At 36.8% G+C, this 18,038-nt stretch overlaps 1 protein-coding gene across 1 annotated transcript in view; it reads right to left on the bottom strand.

The window, feature by feature from the left end:
- The window catches only part of ADAMTS6 (ADAM metallopeptidase with thrombospondin type 1 motif 6), a 153,961-nt gene that overhangs the window by 84,920 nt on the left and 51,003 nt on the right, over positions 1-18,038 (bottom strand). The window contains exons 8-9 of the mRNA XM_037374274.1: positions 15,653-15,696; positions 11,368-11,473 (exon numbers count right to left, since the gene is read on the bottom strand). Of these exons, the coding sequence (XP_037230171.1) occupies positions 11,368-11,473; positions 15,653-15,696 (150 nt within the window). The remainder of the gene's footprint in view (positions 1-11,367; positions 11,474-15,652; positions 15,697-18,038) is intronic.

Raw genomic sequence — 18,038 nt, 5'->3', positions numbered from 1 at the left:
TTAAATTATTACTGCTATTCCTAAACAATCAACAACACATATGTGATGGCCTGGCATAAATGAAGTACCTGAACACAGTATTTCTTAACAGTATGCACTTTTCTAAAGCTATGTTTTTCTGTTCTCTTAGTCTGCCTCTGATTAATTTTCACACAATCACTTGGGGGGATAGATCTATTTCTTTAAACATCAACCTTTGGTCAAATTCATTCCTTCTTCCCGAACTGGCACAAGGCTTACAAAAGCAGAAGGACAGGTAGTGAGACACAGAAGAGCCTCCCTGACCACAACACAAAAGCAGTAGTTAAAAGGACTGCCAAAACTGAGCTTCTACACACCCAGAGCAGCAAAACTGTCATTTCTTGGTGTATCATACAAAGAGATCAGCCTTTGGAGCCTTCTGTACTACAAATGCTAAAAAGACTGACTCCCTGATTTCTTACTCATCGCTCAGGAACACAAATATGCTAAGGCACTTCATTTTGATTTTCTATAAACTTCTAGGACTGACTGCGAGAAGATAAAAAAGGTAGTAGATTATAGGCTGGCCATTTGTCTATGGACAATACCACTTCATGCCACCTTCTTTACTGAAAACAGTGAGAGTGGTGTTATATTAATCTAAATATATTGGTCCAGAATGTGGTATAAAAATACATGATCTTCATGTTACTCTGAGCTTCAACACACTGGGTACTGTTCCACCTCTTCAGCTGATCGTACCTATCTACAAGCACAAGGTATAGCTAACCATTCCTCCCAAACCCTGTTAATGGCACGGATGGAAAAAAAGGAACATCAGTGAATGACAGATGTTTCCTACACACTGGGGAAGAACATAATAAAAAAAGCATCACTTCCTTGCCTGTGGGATGTCTCCCTATGCAATACCTATCTGTACCTAGCATGTATCTAGATCAGTGTATGATACCACAGAAATGTGACATTTTATACATGGGAAATTTTATACATGGGAAAGGTCTGGCTGACACCTTAGTTTATTATATCATCAAAGGCATACCTCCTGCATATAAAAAACACAGCTTTAATAACAACTCATCTAAGCAATGGATGTATTATAATGAAACTTTCAGACCTATGTTAATTATTATGATCAGCCTTCAATATCGATAGATATTTTGGGAGGGAAGAACTTAAGCGGTTCAATGCACAAACTGAACCAGAATTTTACAGCAAAAAAAGTGCTTTATTGACCTAGTTCTAAACTGCCATAGCTTCCTAGAATTAAGGGTACTTCAAATAGAAACACTTCATGTTGAATTGCCTCTGAACAGTTTCTTAAAATACAAACCTTAGGTTTTTAATCATCTCCAAGAGTGACTCCTTTATAGAAATGGGCAATTGGGTATGGGGGAACAAGTTGAACTGGATCATGTTAACTATCTCTGATACCCAGCTTATCTGTAGTGTTCTCCATTTGTCAAAGAAATGGCAGACTTTAACTGTTTGGAAAATGAAATCTGGATCTTTTAGGCCTATCTAAAAAAAACAAGAAAAAAAAAACAAACAAAAAAAACCAAAACAAAAGCAAAACCCCCCCACATACACACAAAAAAAACTCCACAAAAAAAAAAAAAAAAAAAAAAAAAACCACAAATGGGCCACAACTTAGTTTTATTAGTTAAACTTCTTAGTTTAATATTTTTCCTTCCTCTACTAGCTCTCCTGAAAAAAGATGTTGCTGATGGTGGCAATGGCATGCCTAATAAAAACCACGTCTGTAAAGGAAAGCTGTGATTTTTGATATACACAGGAACTCAATGCTTTTTCATGAGCTGATGGTATTCTCAGTTTCTATAATTATTCATTCACCTAAATCACCTATTCCCTTCCAAGAAGGCTCTTCTACTTGCCTCTGCTTCTGAACTTAGAAGGAAACTGATCATTAGGTGCAGGTAATTTTTTCTAATGTTTGGAAAGGGGTTCTGCAATTACTGTCATCTGTTTCCAAAGACGGTAGTGGCAGCATGCCATTACAGCTCAGTAAATTGCACTCCTATGGCCAGGACTGCAGATGAAAACACATTTCTGTCCAAAGTACCAGTTTTATTTCCATCAGAACACATTGATTATATTTGGCCACTGTTACATTAAAGCTATGTCTTTTACAAAAGCATGCTTGCAATTAGATTGAGGTGGGCAGTGAGGGAAAAAAAGAAGGAACACACAATATTCTTCATGGAACCACCGTTATAATTTACTTACCCTTTTCAAACTCACTGAACAGATGCAGACCGTATTTCTTTCACTGGCTTCAAGAGCCTGTCTAAAACTACCAGTATAATTTTGTTTTCAAAAGAACAGCCAGATGAGTGAAGAGAGAGTGAAACATCTCAGGTGACACAGGAATTTTTCTATGAAGTTACCTTTCCACCCAGCATCTCAAGGAAAAAAGTTTAACCCAGCAGCTCTTGTTTTTCAAGAATTATGGCTTCTCTTTTCCCAAGACAGCACCTATATTACATTTAAGAACTGTGCAAAGCAGCAACACCAAAACCTTCAAAGTCACAAATTAAACTCTCCTGCAACTCCTCAATAATTTGTATACTTCTTTAAAAATACTAAGAGGGCAGCACATCTGCCTAGTGCACTGTGCCTGTTTCATCTGCTACCATCTGTAACGGAACAAGATTATTTTTTTCTTGACAATCTGTTTTTTTCCATGTATCTGCAAAAATTATCTGAGGGAGTTATTCGAATACACGTCCAACTTAAGATCTGACCTCAGAAATCACAGGGGAGATAACTAGTCTCAGCTGCACTGAATAAAACAGCAATAGATAACCAGAGACACTGGAGTATAAGCAGACGGAAGGATGGGAATGTAAACATCTTGTCTACCCTTCCTTTATCTTGTGAAGGAACAATACTGCAGGTCGCTACAATTTAATTTGTGTTTAAGATTAGTTTACTGATTTGTTGGATAGTTCTAAACTATGATGCTTATGGTCGCCGAAACACTTATTGCCAATATATCTGGAATGAAAGCAGTTATTCTGTGAGACAGCCAGGATATTACTGTCCTGATTTATTATCCAAACACTTAAGATGCAGAGAAGACAGATCCAAACCAATGAGTGCTCCTCAATACTGTTCACTGAGGTTTATTTTGTATACCATGTACTTTCATAGCACTGAAAGTTACCTGAAATGTGCTACTCAAGTGAACTGCTTTTCCTCAGTAACAATCAATTATCTCTGCTTTCCAACTGTAGTACTAATGATTTGCATATAAAACCATTTCATAACTTTCTTAGTGTTTGGAGCATTCAGAACTGCAGAGATTGCTAATTTTTCCTTTCTCTAAACACAACAGGATATGCTCATTTTTCAGTCACTTATGATTTATCAATTCATGAGTTGCATGAATTTCACCTAATTATTTTAAAGTAGTGGCTATTACCACTTACCACAGTTTGCTCTTCCACTCATTTAACGGCATAAGGAAGAAGCATACCAGAGACAGAGATCTTGAGTCAGGTGAGGCAACAAAGTTACAGGAATACAGGCAAGAGAAATACTGTAAAATCAAGCACTTGATCTTCTTGTATTCTTACCTGAGGCTGATTTAAAGCTGCATAACTACATGTAACTCTTTAGGAAAAAGAAACCTTTCTGTCCAAAAGACAAAAGAAACTTTAATCTTAAGAAGTCTTATTATACTACTTACTTGCACTAGGAGAGAAAAAATAAACATACATACTAAGAGGGAAATGGGTCATTTTCAAGCTAAGTATCTTGACCCAGGTATGTTGCCAAAACTTCCGCCAGTACCTCAGCACATGAGTTACATACATTACTCTCAAAACATTTATGGAGAATGAAGAAAAGGGCAGGGAAAAATCACAAAATGCACCAGTGAAGAATACTTTAAAAACTTCTAACAATAAATGTCTACTACAGTGAGAAGATGTACCGAGCATGCTTGATCAAGTATTCTTGTACTAGATATAAAACCTAAAGGGTGAAATACAATTTGCTTGTAAAAACTGCCAGTTCATTTTATTAGATACCAACTTTTTAATAAACCTTGTATTCATTTAGGTTTTTAGTATGTTGTATTCTCACAGTTATTAAAAAGGTTTCATTAAAATCTAAATATATATTTCATATAGCTTAGAACATCTATTTACAGCTTACATTGAAATAATAAGAAAATTGTCAGCTTCCCTATATGTGTAAATGTTACCAGTAGTTTTTGCCTTTTCTTAGTGACATCAAAACATGTACAAGGAGGGAAGAGTTTCAGCATTATTTTGTTCAACAAAAAGTGCATGAATGTAAACATTATCTACCATTAAAGAATAAAATATATTTTTTCCCCTACAATATCAGAGCTATGAACTCAATGTAACAAAACACAATTTCTGTGTGGACATACACGGTAATTTTCTCAATTATTCTCAGGTCTAGTAGCAGTGATAAATATGTCAATTGATATAATGTCATGGTAAATTTTGTGAGAAGATACAATCTTCACATTTTATGGTTCTAAAGTAATAGAAGATCAGCACTTTTTCTTTACCTTTTTAACTATATTCCCATACTGTTTTACAAGAGAACGTTCTCCTCTTTCTATGTAGCCTTCCACCTGTTTCTAGTCAATGTTATAAAAGCATTGGTTGTACCTTTGTAACAGCATGCAAATTGCAACTGACCCGTAAATGACACTGCAAATAAAAGAGAAAATAATAAAAATGTATGGTCTTGAAAAATCAGTTTATTTTCATTTAGGATCACAAACGTTGATAGCATTTATTTAAAATACATGATACTGTGTAGTTCCCCTCACGGGAGGAATCAAGGTTAATTAGTTACTTAACTTTCTATTTCCTTCTCTTACTGTAGGTTTTAACCTTAACTGCAGATTTCCTGCATTTGGAAATCATTATATGGTTTGGAGCATCCCTAATCCTTTATTTGAAGTAATGCAGAATTTAAAATTTTGATGCTGTGCAAACATACTACTTCCCTGAAAATTTGTGAAATAAACTAATTCCATAATGGTAGCTTTATAACAAGCATACCTGTCATGCAAATAAGCACAAATTTAGCATACTTTTATCATATCATTTTTCCCATTTACTTCCTAAGCATCATTCTTCTCCAAGTTACAGCTGATGATCAAACACAACATCAAATACAATTTTTAAACATTAGCAGAATTTAATATTAAATAAGGTATGAGCTCTTAAATGCACAGCAAATTCTGATTTGCTAAAAACTGCAGCCTATTCAGAAACATAAACTTTCTTATGGGGAAATGACAGACGTGTGGGAGTATTAGAAAAAGCAGAGTACTAACTTCTCCTGGTTTACATTGCCATAGCTATCAGGTTTTCATGCCACAAGGGTAACATCAAGTAAGGTCTGTGTGCTGTACAAAGCCAGAGTATGAATACATCAGGTCTCTACACTGTAGGTCAAAGTGGAAAGTATTGGCTCTAATCAGGAAGCAAACTTAAGAGCTCAGATTTCCTTTGGAAATTCATGATGCTCTGAAGGTTAGGAAAACCTTCCTCTTAAACCCCATTTATTCTTTTTACACTTAAGAACTATGAAGTGTTATTACATTCCTTTTCCTTGATCACAATGCTTTGATTTAGACAAATCATTTTACTACTGGAAATTCTAAACTTGAATTTTTCACAGTGTCTAAATAACACAAGCCTTTTTCATATTGTAAATATAAACATGTCCCAGAAAACAGAACTGTTCTTCCAGCCTTAGGTTTATGGTATTTCATTCTATATGCACAAAACATCATTAAAACTGAAGTCCCAATTAAGACTTTTTTATAGAAGTTGCATGCATTTATACCTGCAGTATTACAGAGGCAGACATAACAGAATGTTCCTTTAACAAGAAAAATCAGGGCAGGTGGTGGTGGTGGTGGTGGTGAGGGAGCGAGAATATGATTATGTATGGTCTTAAGCGGCTTGTCCAGCCAAAAAATGGACACATTTGGTATGTTTGTGGGGTTTTTTTAACTAAAAACGGTTACTTGAACTGTCCCTAAAAACTTCAGCCATTGTTTCTCTGTCAATCCTTTGCATCCAGCAGGACTCTAGGCATCTACCAGGGACTCATTTTAACTTGTTCTGGCTGGTGTTGAAGTGTTCATACACTGTAGATTTGAGACAATCTGTTAGCCCTGCTATAGTTGAGGATGGAAGGCATGATGAAACGGTAACAGGATCAGCCGGAGATCTGGCCATGGGAGAGCTGGCAGGAGGTAGTGTTAGTACAATTCATCCCAGTTGTGTTTCAACTATTTTTGAAAGCTTTTATGAAGTTTGGTATATGTGTCTTTATTACCACAGACTGGAGTATTTTCCTTCTAGTTGGGCAACACATACGTTCCTTGACATGCATTACTTTAGAAATCTTACTCAAACTCAGGTCCTATAATGTAGCTGAGGTTTGACTACTTGTGGGTCAAACCAGGTGCCAACCAAGCCACTCTATCACTCCCTTCCTCAGCCAGACAGGGGAGACAAAATAGACAAAAGACTTCTGGGTCAAGATAAGGACAGGGAGAGATCACTAACCAATTACTGTCATGGGCAAAACAGACTAAACTTGGGGAAATCAGTTTAACTTATTACCAATCAAATCAGAGTAGGGTAATGAGAAATAAAAACTAAATCTTAAAACACCTTCCCCTTGCTCCTCCTTTCTTCCTGGTCTTTACTTTCAGTTCTCTCTACCTTCTCCCCCTGCACAGCACTGAGGAACAGGGAATGAGGGTTGTGGTCAGTTTAACACATTGTCTCCACCACTCCTTCCCCCTCAGGGCGAGGAGTCCTCACACTCCTCCCCTACTCCAGCATGGGGTCCTTCCCACAGGCTACAGTTTCTCCACAAACTGCTCCAGTGTGGGTCCTTCCTACAGGGTGCAGTCCTTCAGGATCAGACTGGTCCAGCGTGGGTTCCCCCCAGCAAACCTGCTCCAGCCTGGGCTGCTCTTTCGGTGGGGCCACAGGTCCTGCCAGGAACCTATGCCAGCCTGAGCTTCCCACAGGGCCACAGACTCCTTGAGGCATCCACCTGCTCTGGTGTGGGGTCTTCCACAAGCTGCAGGTGGATATCTGCTCCACCATGGACCTCCATGGGCTGCAGGGGCACAGCCTGGCTCACCATGGGCTTCCCCACGGGCTGCAGGGGAATCTCTGCCCTGGTGCCGGGAGCACCTCCTGCCCTCCTTCTGCACTGACCTGGGGGTCTGCAGGGTTGTTGCTCTCACAGTCTCACTCCTCTCTGGCTGCAGCTGCACAGGGTTTTTTTTCCCAGTTCTTAAATATGTCATCCCAGAGGTACTACCACCATTGCTGATGGGCTCAGCCTTGACCAGCGACAGGTCCATCTTGCAGCAGGCTGGCCCTGGCTCTGTCAGACATAGGGGAAGCTTCTGGCAGTTGTTCACAGAAGCCATCCTGGCAGACCACAGCTACCAAAACTTCACCACACAAACTCAACACACTGATCAAACATGAAGCTCACTGATCCCAGAAGAATGAGGAAAAGACAAACACCTTCTGAAAGTACTGCTAGGATTTTCTAGATCAGAAATTTCTACTGCAACACTGAAGACCAACTTTCTCATATGGGAGGAGAGGTATTTATAATATTTTTCTACTTTGCATACAGACTAAGAAAAGACTTTTTTTTTAAAAGTGCTAGAATTGCACGCATATTTTTAGCTGCATAAACTAATTCAGAACTAAATACATGCTTGAAAAATTATTGTTCATCTCAAAGCCAATTTACTCTGTTAGACTGTATCATCTTATTATTTCTCACACCTTTTTTTCCAGTAAAGATATGACTGCTGAACTCCTCTATTTTCAGTTTATTACATTTACCATAAATCAAGACAATTCTGACTTTTCAAATATTACTTCAGATACCTGTCTTTTCTCCCTGCTCCTTCTGTAACAGCCCTCAATAGCTGCCTGTCTTTAGTAAATTCTGTTCCTACTCCAAGTTTTATGGGCAGCTCTTTGTTGTAAACATAGCCCACTATCCTCGTATTTTGAAACTTCCCCCCACCCCGCCCATTTTTTTTTTTTTTTTTTAATTTTGTCTGTTTCACTTTGTTATTTAGTTTCCAGATCTCAGCTAATCCATAGGACTGCAAAAATGAATGGCACAATGCCTTTCTTTTACGGATACACCCCTTTCAATGGAACCTGAAATTCCATATCAATTTAACTAAGCATCCTGTATGGCATGCATGGGGCAAGCTAGGCATTTTAAGAAAGTATCCCAATTAAAACGCATACAGCAGAAAGCCACATAATTCAGCCAGTAGGGTAACGGAAAATGGGACTGAGTCTTAAATTGTACCATTTGTCTGAGCTTAAGAGCATACTCTAGCCTGAAAATAGTTCCTTTCTTCACAACGCAGGGGATACACATTCAGTTCTCACTCCTGCCATGAGCAACCACTAGTTTAGACTTGTACTTATGAGAAATCTTAAGCATTTCTTTGGTGTGAAATATATAATGGCAGGAAAGTAAGCAGTAAGTCAAGCATCATAAATCAAGTCTAGAGATACTATTCTAAAGGCTAAAGGGCCCACTCTGAACTTTATCCGATTCACAAACGTATTCTAAGTAATTAGAAGTTTGTGCTATTCTCAGAACCATGCATAGGGAGAAACAATCATAAAACTGTTAGTCTAAAACCAATCTTTATGTCCTCAAGAAAGAAATATAGAATTAATCACAGTGTATGGTCACCTTCAGTAATAAGGCTGGTTATGAGTCTCAACTGCACACAGCTTATCTGCACCAAAACTGAGTTATATACCTATAACAACTAATAGTAGTAAGGCTCGGAAGCCAAAAAAGTATGTTGAAAAATACTTACAAATATTTTACAGGAAGTAGGACTGAGCAAAATAATCACACTCTCAGTTTCTAAGTATTCAAGACTAAGTGCTCTTCTGAATAATGTTCTTCAACCATATGAAAGTTACTTGGATCAACACCAGGGTTAAATGAGTTAAACTTAATACACTATGATATACAGAAAGTCAGACTGAATGATCTGATGATTTCTCATCAATCTATAATTTAATAAACTACTAGAAACTAAGAACAAGTTGAGCCCTACTTCCATCAGTAAATCTTACAAATCCAGTATTGGAGAAACTGTGGGTAATTATCAAAATGTATGTATTATCATTACTGTTCTCTTTTAATCATAAAATAATTTTATTCCTTAGTTCAATATTTTTAAAAAAACACTCAGTATTCCATGGAACTATATAATAAATTAAAAAATGATCTTTCCAACTGCAATTCTTCCATTCTAATTTAATAGAGTGATTTTTTGTTATCTATTCAGTACAGACATGTCCCTTAAATGCTTCCGTTTTTCATTTGACAATTAAGCCAATTTCCTACTTCCCATGTTGTCTGAAGAGAAAAGCAATCATCATGGTACAGCCAAAGAAAAGTCTACAAGGCTCACCAAATGATTATTTTACTCGCATATGCAAGTACACATAAGCAGGTACTAGGAAGCATGAAGCTGACTGGAAATAAGAATGTCCTTGATTTAGACGTAGAAGCATTCAGTCACAGCATGGGTGAATGGGAGGTAATGCTTGAATAGCACAAAAAGCTATAAAACATGAAGATTTTTTGCCCGTGTATTCTTCTCAGTTTTTACCGAAGGTATCTACATGGCACATTAATTTTTAACCCCAAGCCTGCAGTGCAACTTTCTTGAATCACTGTGCACTGGATAAAAGCTAAAGTAGTATAATTTCTACTTTATTTTCAAACCAACGTTTGACATGTCATGCCAGCTACATGATGAAGTGAAAGCCTCAGAGAGCTGAGAATGATGAAGTGAAAGCCTCAGAGAGCTGAGATTTCAGAATTTTAAAAGACTTTATGTATAAGCAGCCAAAAGATATGGAAAGAAAAAAGAAAACATAGATGGTTAAAAAAATTCCTGTGATCACAGGATATACGCTATCACTATATTATTTTTCTTGGATTCTAACCAAAGTCTGAGCTCTTCAAATCAATTCTTATCATGCCAGCTTTACATGATAAAATAGCTGCATATTTTTAAATTATTGTCATGTATCTGTGGAATAACACGTATAAAATATGTTGCATGACATATGGATTAGAATGACGATGTGGTATTGGAATACTGTTTTTCTTGTTAAACGTGACAAATTCACAGCGAGGTCACCTATTACTTCAAAATATTATTAACAGGAACTTCATAACTATGAGTGATTTGGAGAAGCCCTTTCTTCAACAGTGGAAATATATTTTCCTTTACCCTACTTTTTTCAACTAATACAAGTGAAGGAAAAGAAGGAAATGAAGATGAGGAGAATTACGTATGTTTTAAATTATTTTTGTTCGTATCTTACGATTGCTTTTGGATTCTAAAATTTGTCTGCTTCACTGCAGCTACAGGACTTTTTTCATCATAACATAAATGAGATCATACTTGCCCAGTGACTACCTCACATGATAGCTGGGCTGGAAATAACTGTTTACTTCCAACTCCTTTTTGTGATCAGCAGGTTGATAGCTTCCATTTCGGTTTGCATTGGAACTTCTAGCAATTGCATCAGCTAATGACTGGAAAAACGTCATCCATAACGCATTGTTGGTCAAGCCATGTAAACAAAGAAGGAAACCCCTTGATAACAGGTTACTTGTCTTTCTAGTCATCACAATAGATTAAAAATGCTGAAGGAAGACCTGAAATATTTCCAGACCAAACTCAGATTTTGTCAGTCGCATAACATCATGCTCTTTAAAATATGCTGATGCTTAAAATGTAACAAGTGATGCTATGACTACTCTGACTGTTCTATATATTTCATGTGTTTGAGTGAAAGATGACCAAAAGTGTATGAATATTGACAACAGAATCAATGTTTACTGAAAATAGTTTGAACTATATTTAAGAAAGAATAACAAAAAAGGGGGGAATTACCTTTTAACCGCTTTTCTTTCATAAAGAAATGGACACAAAAGTAAGAGGGGGGCAAGAGAAAATTTTCAAAGCCAAATATTTAAAAATATGAAACAGAGTAGGAAGGTTGTAAGCCAGATCTCAAAAGCACATATTTAACTAGAATCTGAAATCAGAGGGTAAAGAATGAGCCTTCAGTTCTAAATTTAAAGTCCTTGGTAATAAATACTAAATAAAAGTCACTGCCACTCCTGAATACTATATACAGAAACATGGAGCACCAGAATAGAGATGGTACAGCCATGCAGGGAAAAAATGTATCTATTATTAAACTAATATTGAAAAGGTAATACATTAAAACGTATTCTTTTTTTAAACACACTCACTTGTGACCAATCTCATGTGCAATGGTAAAAGCTGAACCTAGGCCAATGTCTTCATTAATGCTGCAGCTCCTTTCAGGCTCACACATTCCAGCCACAGAGGCCAAGCCTGAATAAACAGAAGGAGACACAAAGGGTCATGCCAAGGTGTTTCAGTCTTAAAAGCCCTAGTTATAAATGCCTGGATTCTTTTTAATAACCTCTATGCACAGAAGGAGCAGTTGGCAAAAGGTTAACTTTCTAGTCATTTGCAAAATCACTGGGGGGAATTTCACTTTGCCGGCTAGACATTAATATTTTTTGAACTGCAGTCAGTGCTGGAAAATGTCTAGACTAGGGGTTAGATTTATAAATTTTACTTCTGGTAACTTGGGACCACCTAGTAACTTGAGCCAGGAGAGGGAACTCAAGAAAGCATTTCTATTTTAACATTCTTGAGCCTGAAGAAAGCAAAGTGTATCCACATTATTTTTCTAAAGAAATCTGTTTAAGTTTAGTGGGTTCATAAAAACATACAAGCAACTTTTTTAGCTATGAAAAGCCCCACACGGTACGTTAAAAAAAATAAAAAAACAAACCTGAATGCATCTATGAAGAGAGAGAAGACATGTTAATAACAAGAATTCATTTAACCATAGAAGTCTTTTCCATTTATCACCCATCATCTTCTGGAATTAATACCTTATTGTATTACAAGCACTACTTAAACATTACTTTAGAGAGAAAGCCACTGACATTTACAGAATATAGCTCTTCTGTACCTTACACATTCTTCAACAAAAAATTATCACACAACATACTGCAATCATAATTTAGTGCCACTAGAGAAAGATCTAAACATCAGATTTATTTAATGTATTCCTCCCTAGAGTTTCTTATCTGAGAGCAGCAGTAATCCTTTCTGTAAGGAAATTACCTGCTCAGTTAACTACACTATAACAAAAAAATGTCTGGAGAATGTGTAACTTTCGTTAGGGTATGGGAGGCATGGGGCAGGGAACAGGGAAGAGTGTAATCATACTCTATACAAGCAGGCACATCAAATTATTCTGTTTGGACTAACAGTAAGCAAGCATAAGATGACAAGTGCTTCCTGGCTGTGTCCACATTAGCAAGTAATTTGGAGCCATAGGAGCAGGTCAGCAGAGTGAAGCACTAATACTGAGGCTCCTCACATATCTTTGTATGTGGGTTGGACGCTCTACTTTGGGCTAGTTTAATCCCACAGGCTGAACATATTTACTACACGTGTGGTTCAAAACTTTCTACAGGGGAAAAAAGGTCTAGTGGTTTAGACCCTGTTTTGCTGATTGACTGGATACCAAGCAAAAATTATTTCCAAATCAAATATAAGAATAAATTAAGTTTATTATATTACAAAATAATAATGGAAAATAGCATGCAATGTGATAAAAGGAAACAGTACTAGTACAGGTACATTATGATAAAAAAGCAATAGGAGCAAAGCATCAAATCATTACTGCAAAGCATTACAGAGACTAAGAAAAGAACACATCACCAATTACACTGTTAACACCATCCAGGCCCACACTTCAGCCCCATGAAAGCCCTTTTGCAGCTGGCACCAGGAGTCTTTTGGTAACTGGGAAAATTCCTACATGGTGCATCCACCCATAGGTGAGGCTCCTGTCCCAGTCCCGGAGCTTGCCCACCTTTATACTCAGTGAAAAAAACAAAAATAGTTTACACACCTAGTGTATGTAAACTTTAACTTTAGGCTAAGTGCAGGTGTGCACTATGTCATGATTTGTAAGGTTCACACATGCCAGGGATGCTGGCCAGACACCCGAGTGTGGTGGAGTTACTGCCATGACACAGCTGCATTGCATTTATTGTCTGGATGGTCCTGCTCATATCTGGCTTGTTCAGGGGGCTCAGGACACACACCACCTTCTCATTAAAGTTGTCCTTGAGCTCCCTGAGCTCACTGTCCCAGTTAAATAATTTCTAACTAAAGTAATCAATTTCATAAACTTTCACCACAGACCCCAGTGTCTCCCATAGGCAGATATGGAGCATTTAGGGAGTGTGTGTTCTGACAGTTTTCCCCAAAACAAACCTAGTTTGCAGATACAAAAACTACTATGATAACCAAACTGACATGGGCAAAAGGTGATAATGTGCATTGGCAGAATTTGCATCAAAACAGTACCACTGCTATAATCAGTCTAGGCACACCCACTGAGGACAGGTTAAAACATCAGAAGAAAAAAGACTACCCGTGGAGAAAAATCTGTTGGGTTTTTTGTTGGGTTTTTTTGTTTGTTTGTGGGTGGAGGTTTTTTTCAGGAAATACAGTAACTACAGTTCACCTATGCTATTCTAATTGACTAGGACATGCTGAAGACAACGTGGCAATACTTATATACGAGCTCTGCAAAGTCTACCACACTTGAGCAATAAAGTCATCTCCATGTTCAGAACTTGTAACTGAGCGCTTGCTGCAGTGACTTACAGGAGCAGATTAACACAATCCCATACCATGCTTACAGAAAGTGACAAAGATCACATCAAGAACTCAGTCCATGGCTCAGATTTAAAAACTGAGTTGTCCTTCACTGGAGCCACAGATGCACTGCAAAGACATCTGAGGTCTCTTTTCTAAGAGGTTCTATGAAAGACTCCCTGTTTTAGGAAACTTTAATAGGAAAGAGATGTCTATGCCACACAAAATCCTCTACTTCCACTTCTTCCTAGAACAGCAATGATTCAGATTTCTTTTGACCTTTTGAGACTTCTCTGAGACTTTTTCTCACAAACTCCTTAAATATATGCTTAACTTAAGTTACTGTGGGTCCCTGGGACTTACGCATATTAAATGACCTGCAAAGGAGGGCCACAGGGCCTTGTCTCTTCTCCCATTCAATGTCTATAATCCAAATATATTGTTATGGTTGTGTTGCCAAGTGTCCTAGAACACTGAGTTGGAACTGATACCATATGTAATTTTTATTTTTAAAATTATTTATTTATTTATTTAAATCGAGCCTTTTGCTTAATAAAACATTTGCCAAAGCCTATCCTCTGTTAAGCTGGATTCACATGAAGCAGAATTTACCTTTATGCCAAAGTCTGACACAGTAAGAACTGGTACACTAATGACCTGAGTTAAAAATATCACATAAAAATATAAAATAGTTCACATGTTCTATGACACCAATGTAGGCAGTCTCTTCCATTTTGTCTCCTCCACACAGATGTCAAAGCAGATCAGTTACATTTAGAAATTAATCAGCATCATTTGCCTTTTACTAAAACATGCTGTGGATATTGTTTATGCAGATGGCAACATTCTGGTACCTTTCCCCATGCAAACTACATCGCTGTGCCAGAAGCATCTTGCTGACTTGAGCAGGACTGGTACAAAATTAACACGAGTTAAGGCTATCAAAGTAATTCAGGAAAAGACAAAGTAAATACACTTGTGAGCTCTGATTGAGAAAAGTATTAATAATTTGAATTTGAATAATCAACTTAGAATTGTATCTTTAATTACTTTGAGAAAGAGGCTTCTGAAAAGATGGAAACTGGAAAAATCTAAATAAATGTTACATTAGTCTTTGAATAATATCTGTCATATCATAAAACACTATTAAAGGTAATAACTATAGTACAATAAATAACATTTGGTGACAAATTTAGGTACAGATTCTACAGAACAATAGCTCTCCATCCTGCACCTAAGGTTGCTGTGTGCTTCTCCATTATGAAACCTTTGTTTTCAGTAGTTTCAATGTTACTGTAATTCACATCACTGTGGTATTTTTCTGTAGGTCTGTGAAAGAAACAATCTGAAGCCATACTCTCTGTGTACAACACAGCAACATAAACGTCAAAGACATAAACATCAAAGGCAGTTTCTTTCAAAAGGGTTGGGGTTTTTTTGGTTGGTTGGGTTTTAAGTGTTCTGTGGTCTTTGAGTTTTGCTTTTGTTTTGTTTTTGTTTTTTTTAAACAAGATCATGGAGACAGGTTAAATGTACATACAGAGCAAGTTCTCTTCTGTAACAACAAAGTTTGAGTGATCTGATAGTTTTTCTCAGAACTACAGCTGCCAGAGAAGAAACACACAGCAGCAGCTCACTTAAGCTTCCAGCAATGTAAGAAAGCCAAAACCCACCAAGGTTACTTTTTATTGTTCATGTTTATAAAACTGCAAAATTTTGAAAGCATAGCCTTAAAAAGATCTAATAGGTCAATAAAACAATAGGCAAGTATAAAGCAAGGAAACGGCAAATACAAGCTGAAATTTCTCCTTATGATCTTACCCAATGTTCCACAAGGCTTGTTTTTGTAAGTGCAGATATCATATCTGTTAAGGAGAAAAAAATGTAGATAAAATATGTCAGAGAATCACATTGTAATATATTTTGTATATTTGTCACATTATCTGTATCATAATTCAAGTTGTCAGACCACAATCAGCTTAATTATGTGCACCCAGCTGGTGTTGTTCATTTTCTACACTCTGGTGTAAACCACAAGCTGCAGTACACTCACAGCCGCTGGCCTCAGGCCAGTGGGACACCTGCCAGTGAGAAAAAAAACGGTTAAAGTGGATCTTTGTAATCACCGGCTCCATAAAGCAGTCTGCCACGCTGTTGCGAAGTTACAGCAGCATTTCTATAGGCTGCTACTGACTCAAAAAACTTAATTTTACTTTTTGAACATAACTGGAATCCTTTTACAGTCTCACACCGATCAGCTAAACAATACTAACAGTAAACTCTACTACCTACACTTTGATTCCAATTAAAACTGTAACTCTCAAATATTACACCAACAATTACATATTTTAAAAAAATCTTATGAACTACCTTTATAGCTCCCTTGTAATTATATTCCAATGATTATATGTGCCTTAAGTGTATACTATAACAAACGAAAAACATTTTCATGAAAAGCTACATAATACCTTAAGAATTTTCTATTTCAGATACAATCTTTCAAATACAGAAGCTTGAGTTTTTGTGTAGTTAACATGTAAGTATCTGGAGCTGAAAATGGAATTAAAATGTCTTCTGTGACATTGCTGATAGTAGCAGCACTAGTCATGCAGCAGCCAATTTATTAATTACATCTTCATGTTTTGAATATACAATCCTATGATACAGCTAGTAATATGAGAACACTCCTATGTCTTTGATTTTTAAGGATTTATACTGAATTCCTTGTATGTTTCAGAACAAATTCTACTCTTTTGAACGGTGAGTGAAAACAAACATGAAAAGATAGCATCTTTTATGCTTTATTTTTTAACCCAAATACTAATTTCAGGCAACCGGACATTTGTGTTAAAAATAACCTAAGGACTCATCACTAGGAGTCTGATCACAAGAGATACACCTTCCAGTGCTAAAAGACTTATGGTCTGTCTGTAAGCCAAATCCATGGACATAATAACAAAGCTTAAAATTTGGAACAAATCCAGTAAACTCTCTATACGTGTAGACCGCTGTGACCACACGGAATTCCTGTGATTTTTGAAGGTACTAAGTGTGGAGTAGTTTGTGGGATTAAGCACTAATTTTGAACTCAAATGTTCATATATACAGAATCTCATCAAAGTGGTTCAAACTCTGCCATCCTATATGCACATAAAGCTCTCACTGATTTCCCATTTGCTGTTTGGGAAGGGGAAGGCAATCAAATCGCATTCCTATATAAAATATGTTAGAATATAATCAGGTTTTGTATGTCACAAAGCTTTAAGATGACACAGATACAAAAATAGATTTTTACTGAATATTTCCCTACTTTAAGATATTTAAGGAAGTAAACTTCTTATTTCTGCATTTAGGACAGGCCTGAATCTAATCCTATTGAAGTTCATGCAAAATTATTCCTCAAAGAAAGCAGACAGGGCTCAAGCTGATTTGGTGAGAAAACCCAAACTTTGTCAAATTCTTCAAAATGTAGTTTAGAATTGAACACAAGGAACTCTGTGCAATACATGGGAATTACTGGTCTTCTAATGCTTTTTAATATCCAATGGTAATGCGGGGGGGGGGGGGGGGGGGGGGGGGGGGGGCACGACAATTAAAGCTAATTATCCTTAGATAAAATGGATGTTTAAGAAGAAAGCCAGTTCCACTAAGCTCAAGTAAAATGCTATTACTGATTTCAGCAGAGCTGAAAATTTGCCCTTATGGTCTGAATCTGCTTACTCTTATACATCTATGTATCTGAAGTTACTCCTCACTTTCAGTTCAGTTTCACAATGAACTGTGGTAAGAGAGAATTATATGAATTAAGCACCTTCCTTGATCCTGTTACATTTTTGAAAAAGAAAGACCACAGTATCCCTGTTTATGCTGGGTAGCAAGTGTTCTTCATTATGCATAGGCTAGCATTTGTAAGAAAACATGACGACAATGGAACTTAAACTAGATAATAAAACTAAGGAAAACATTTTTATTTTCCAATATACTAATTATTTTTGTAAGAATATATCTAAGTACTAATGTGTTCTAATTATGGCTTCATTAAATATTAAAATTTTATAGGCAATAATTGATTTCCTGTAAGGTGCATTCATATACTCTTATGCCTCAGTTTATCAGAAAAAAAACTCTACTGACTTACTTTACCTACATCTTCAAGCCCCCCCCCCCCTTTTTTTTTATTTTCTTCCTTTCATATGGATGATTTCTG

This window comes from Falco rusticolus, chromosome Z, assembly GCF_015220075.1.
Source record: "Falco rusticolus isolate bFalRus1 chromosome Z, bFalRus1.pri, whole genome shotgun sequence".
NCBI lineage: Eukaryota > Metazoa > Chordata > Aves > Falconiformes > Falconidae > Falco > Falco rusticolus.
This window is presented reverse-complemented; position numbering and strand designations above follow the sequence as displayed.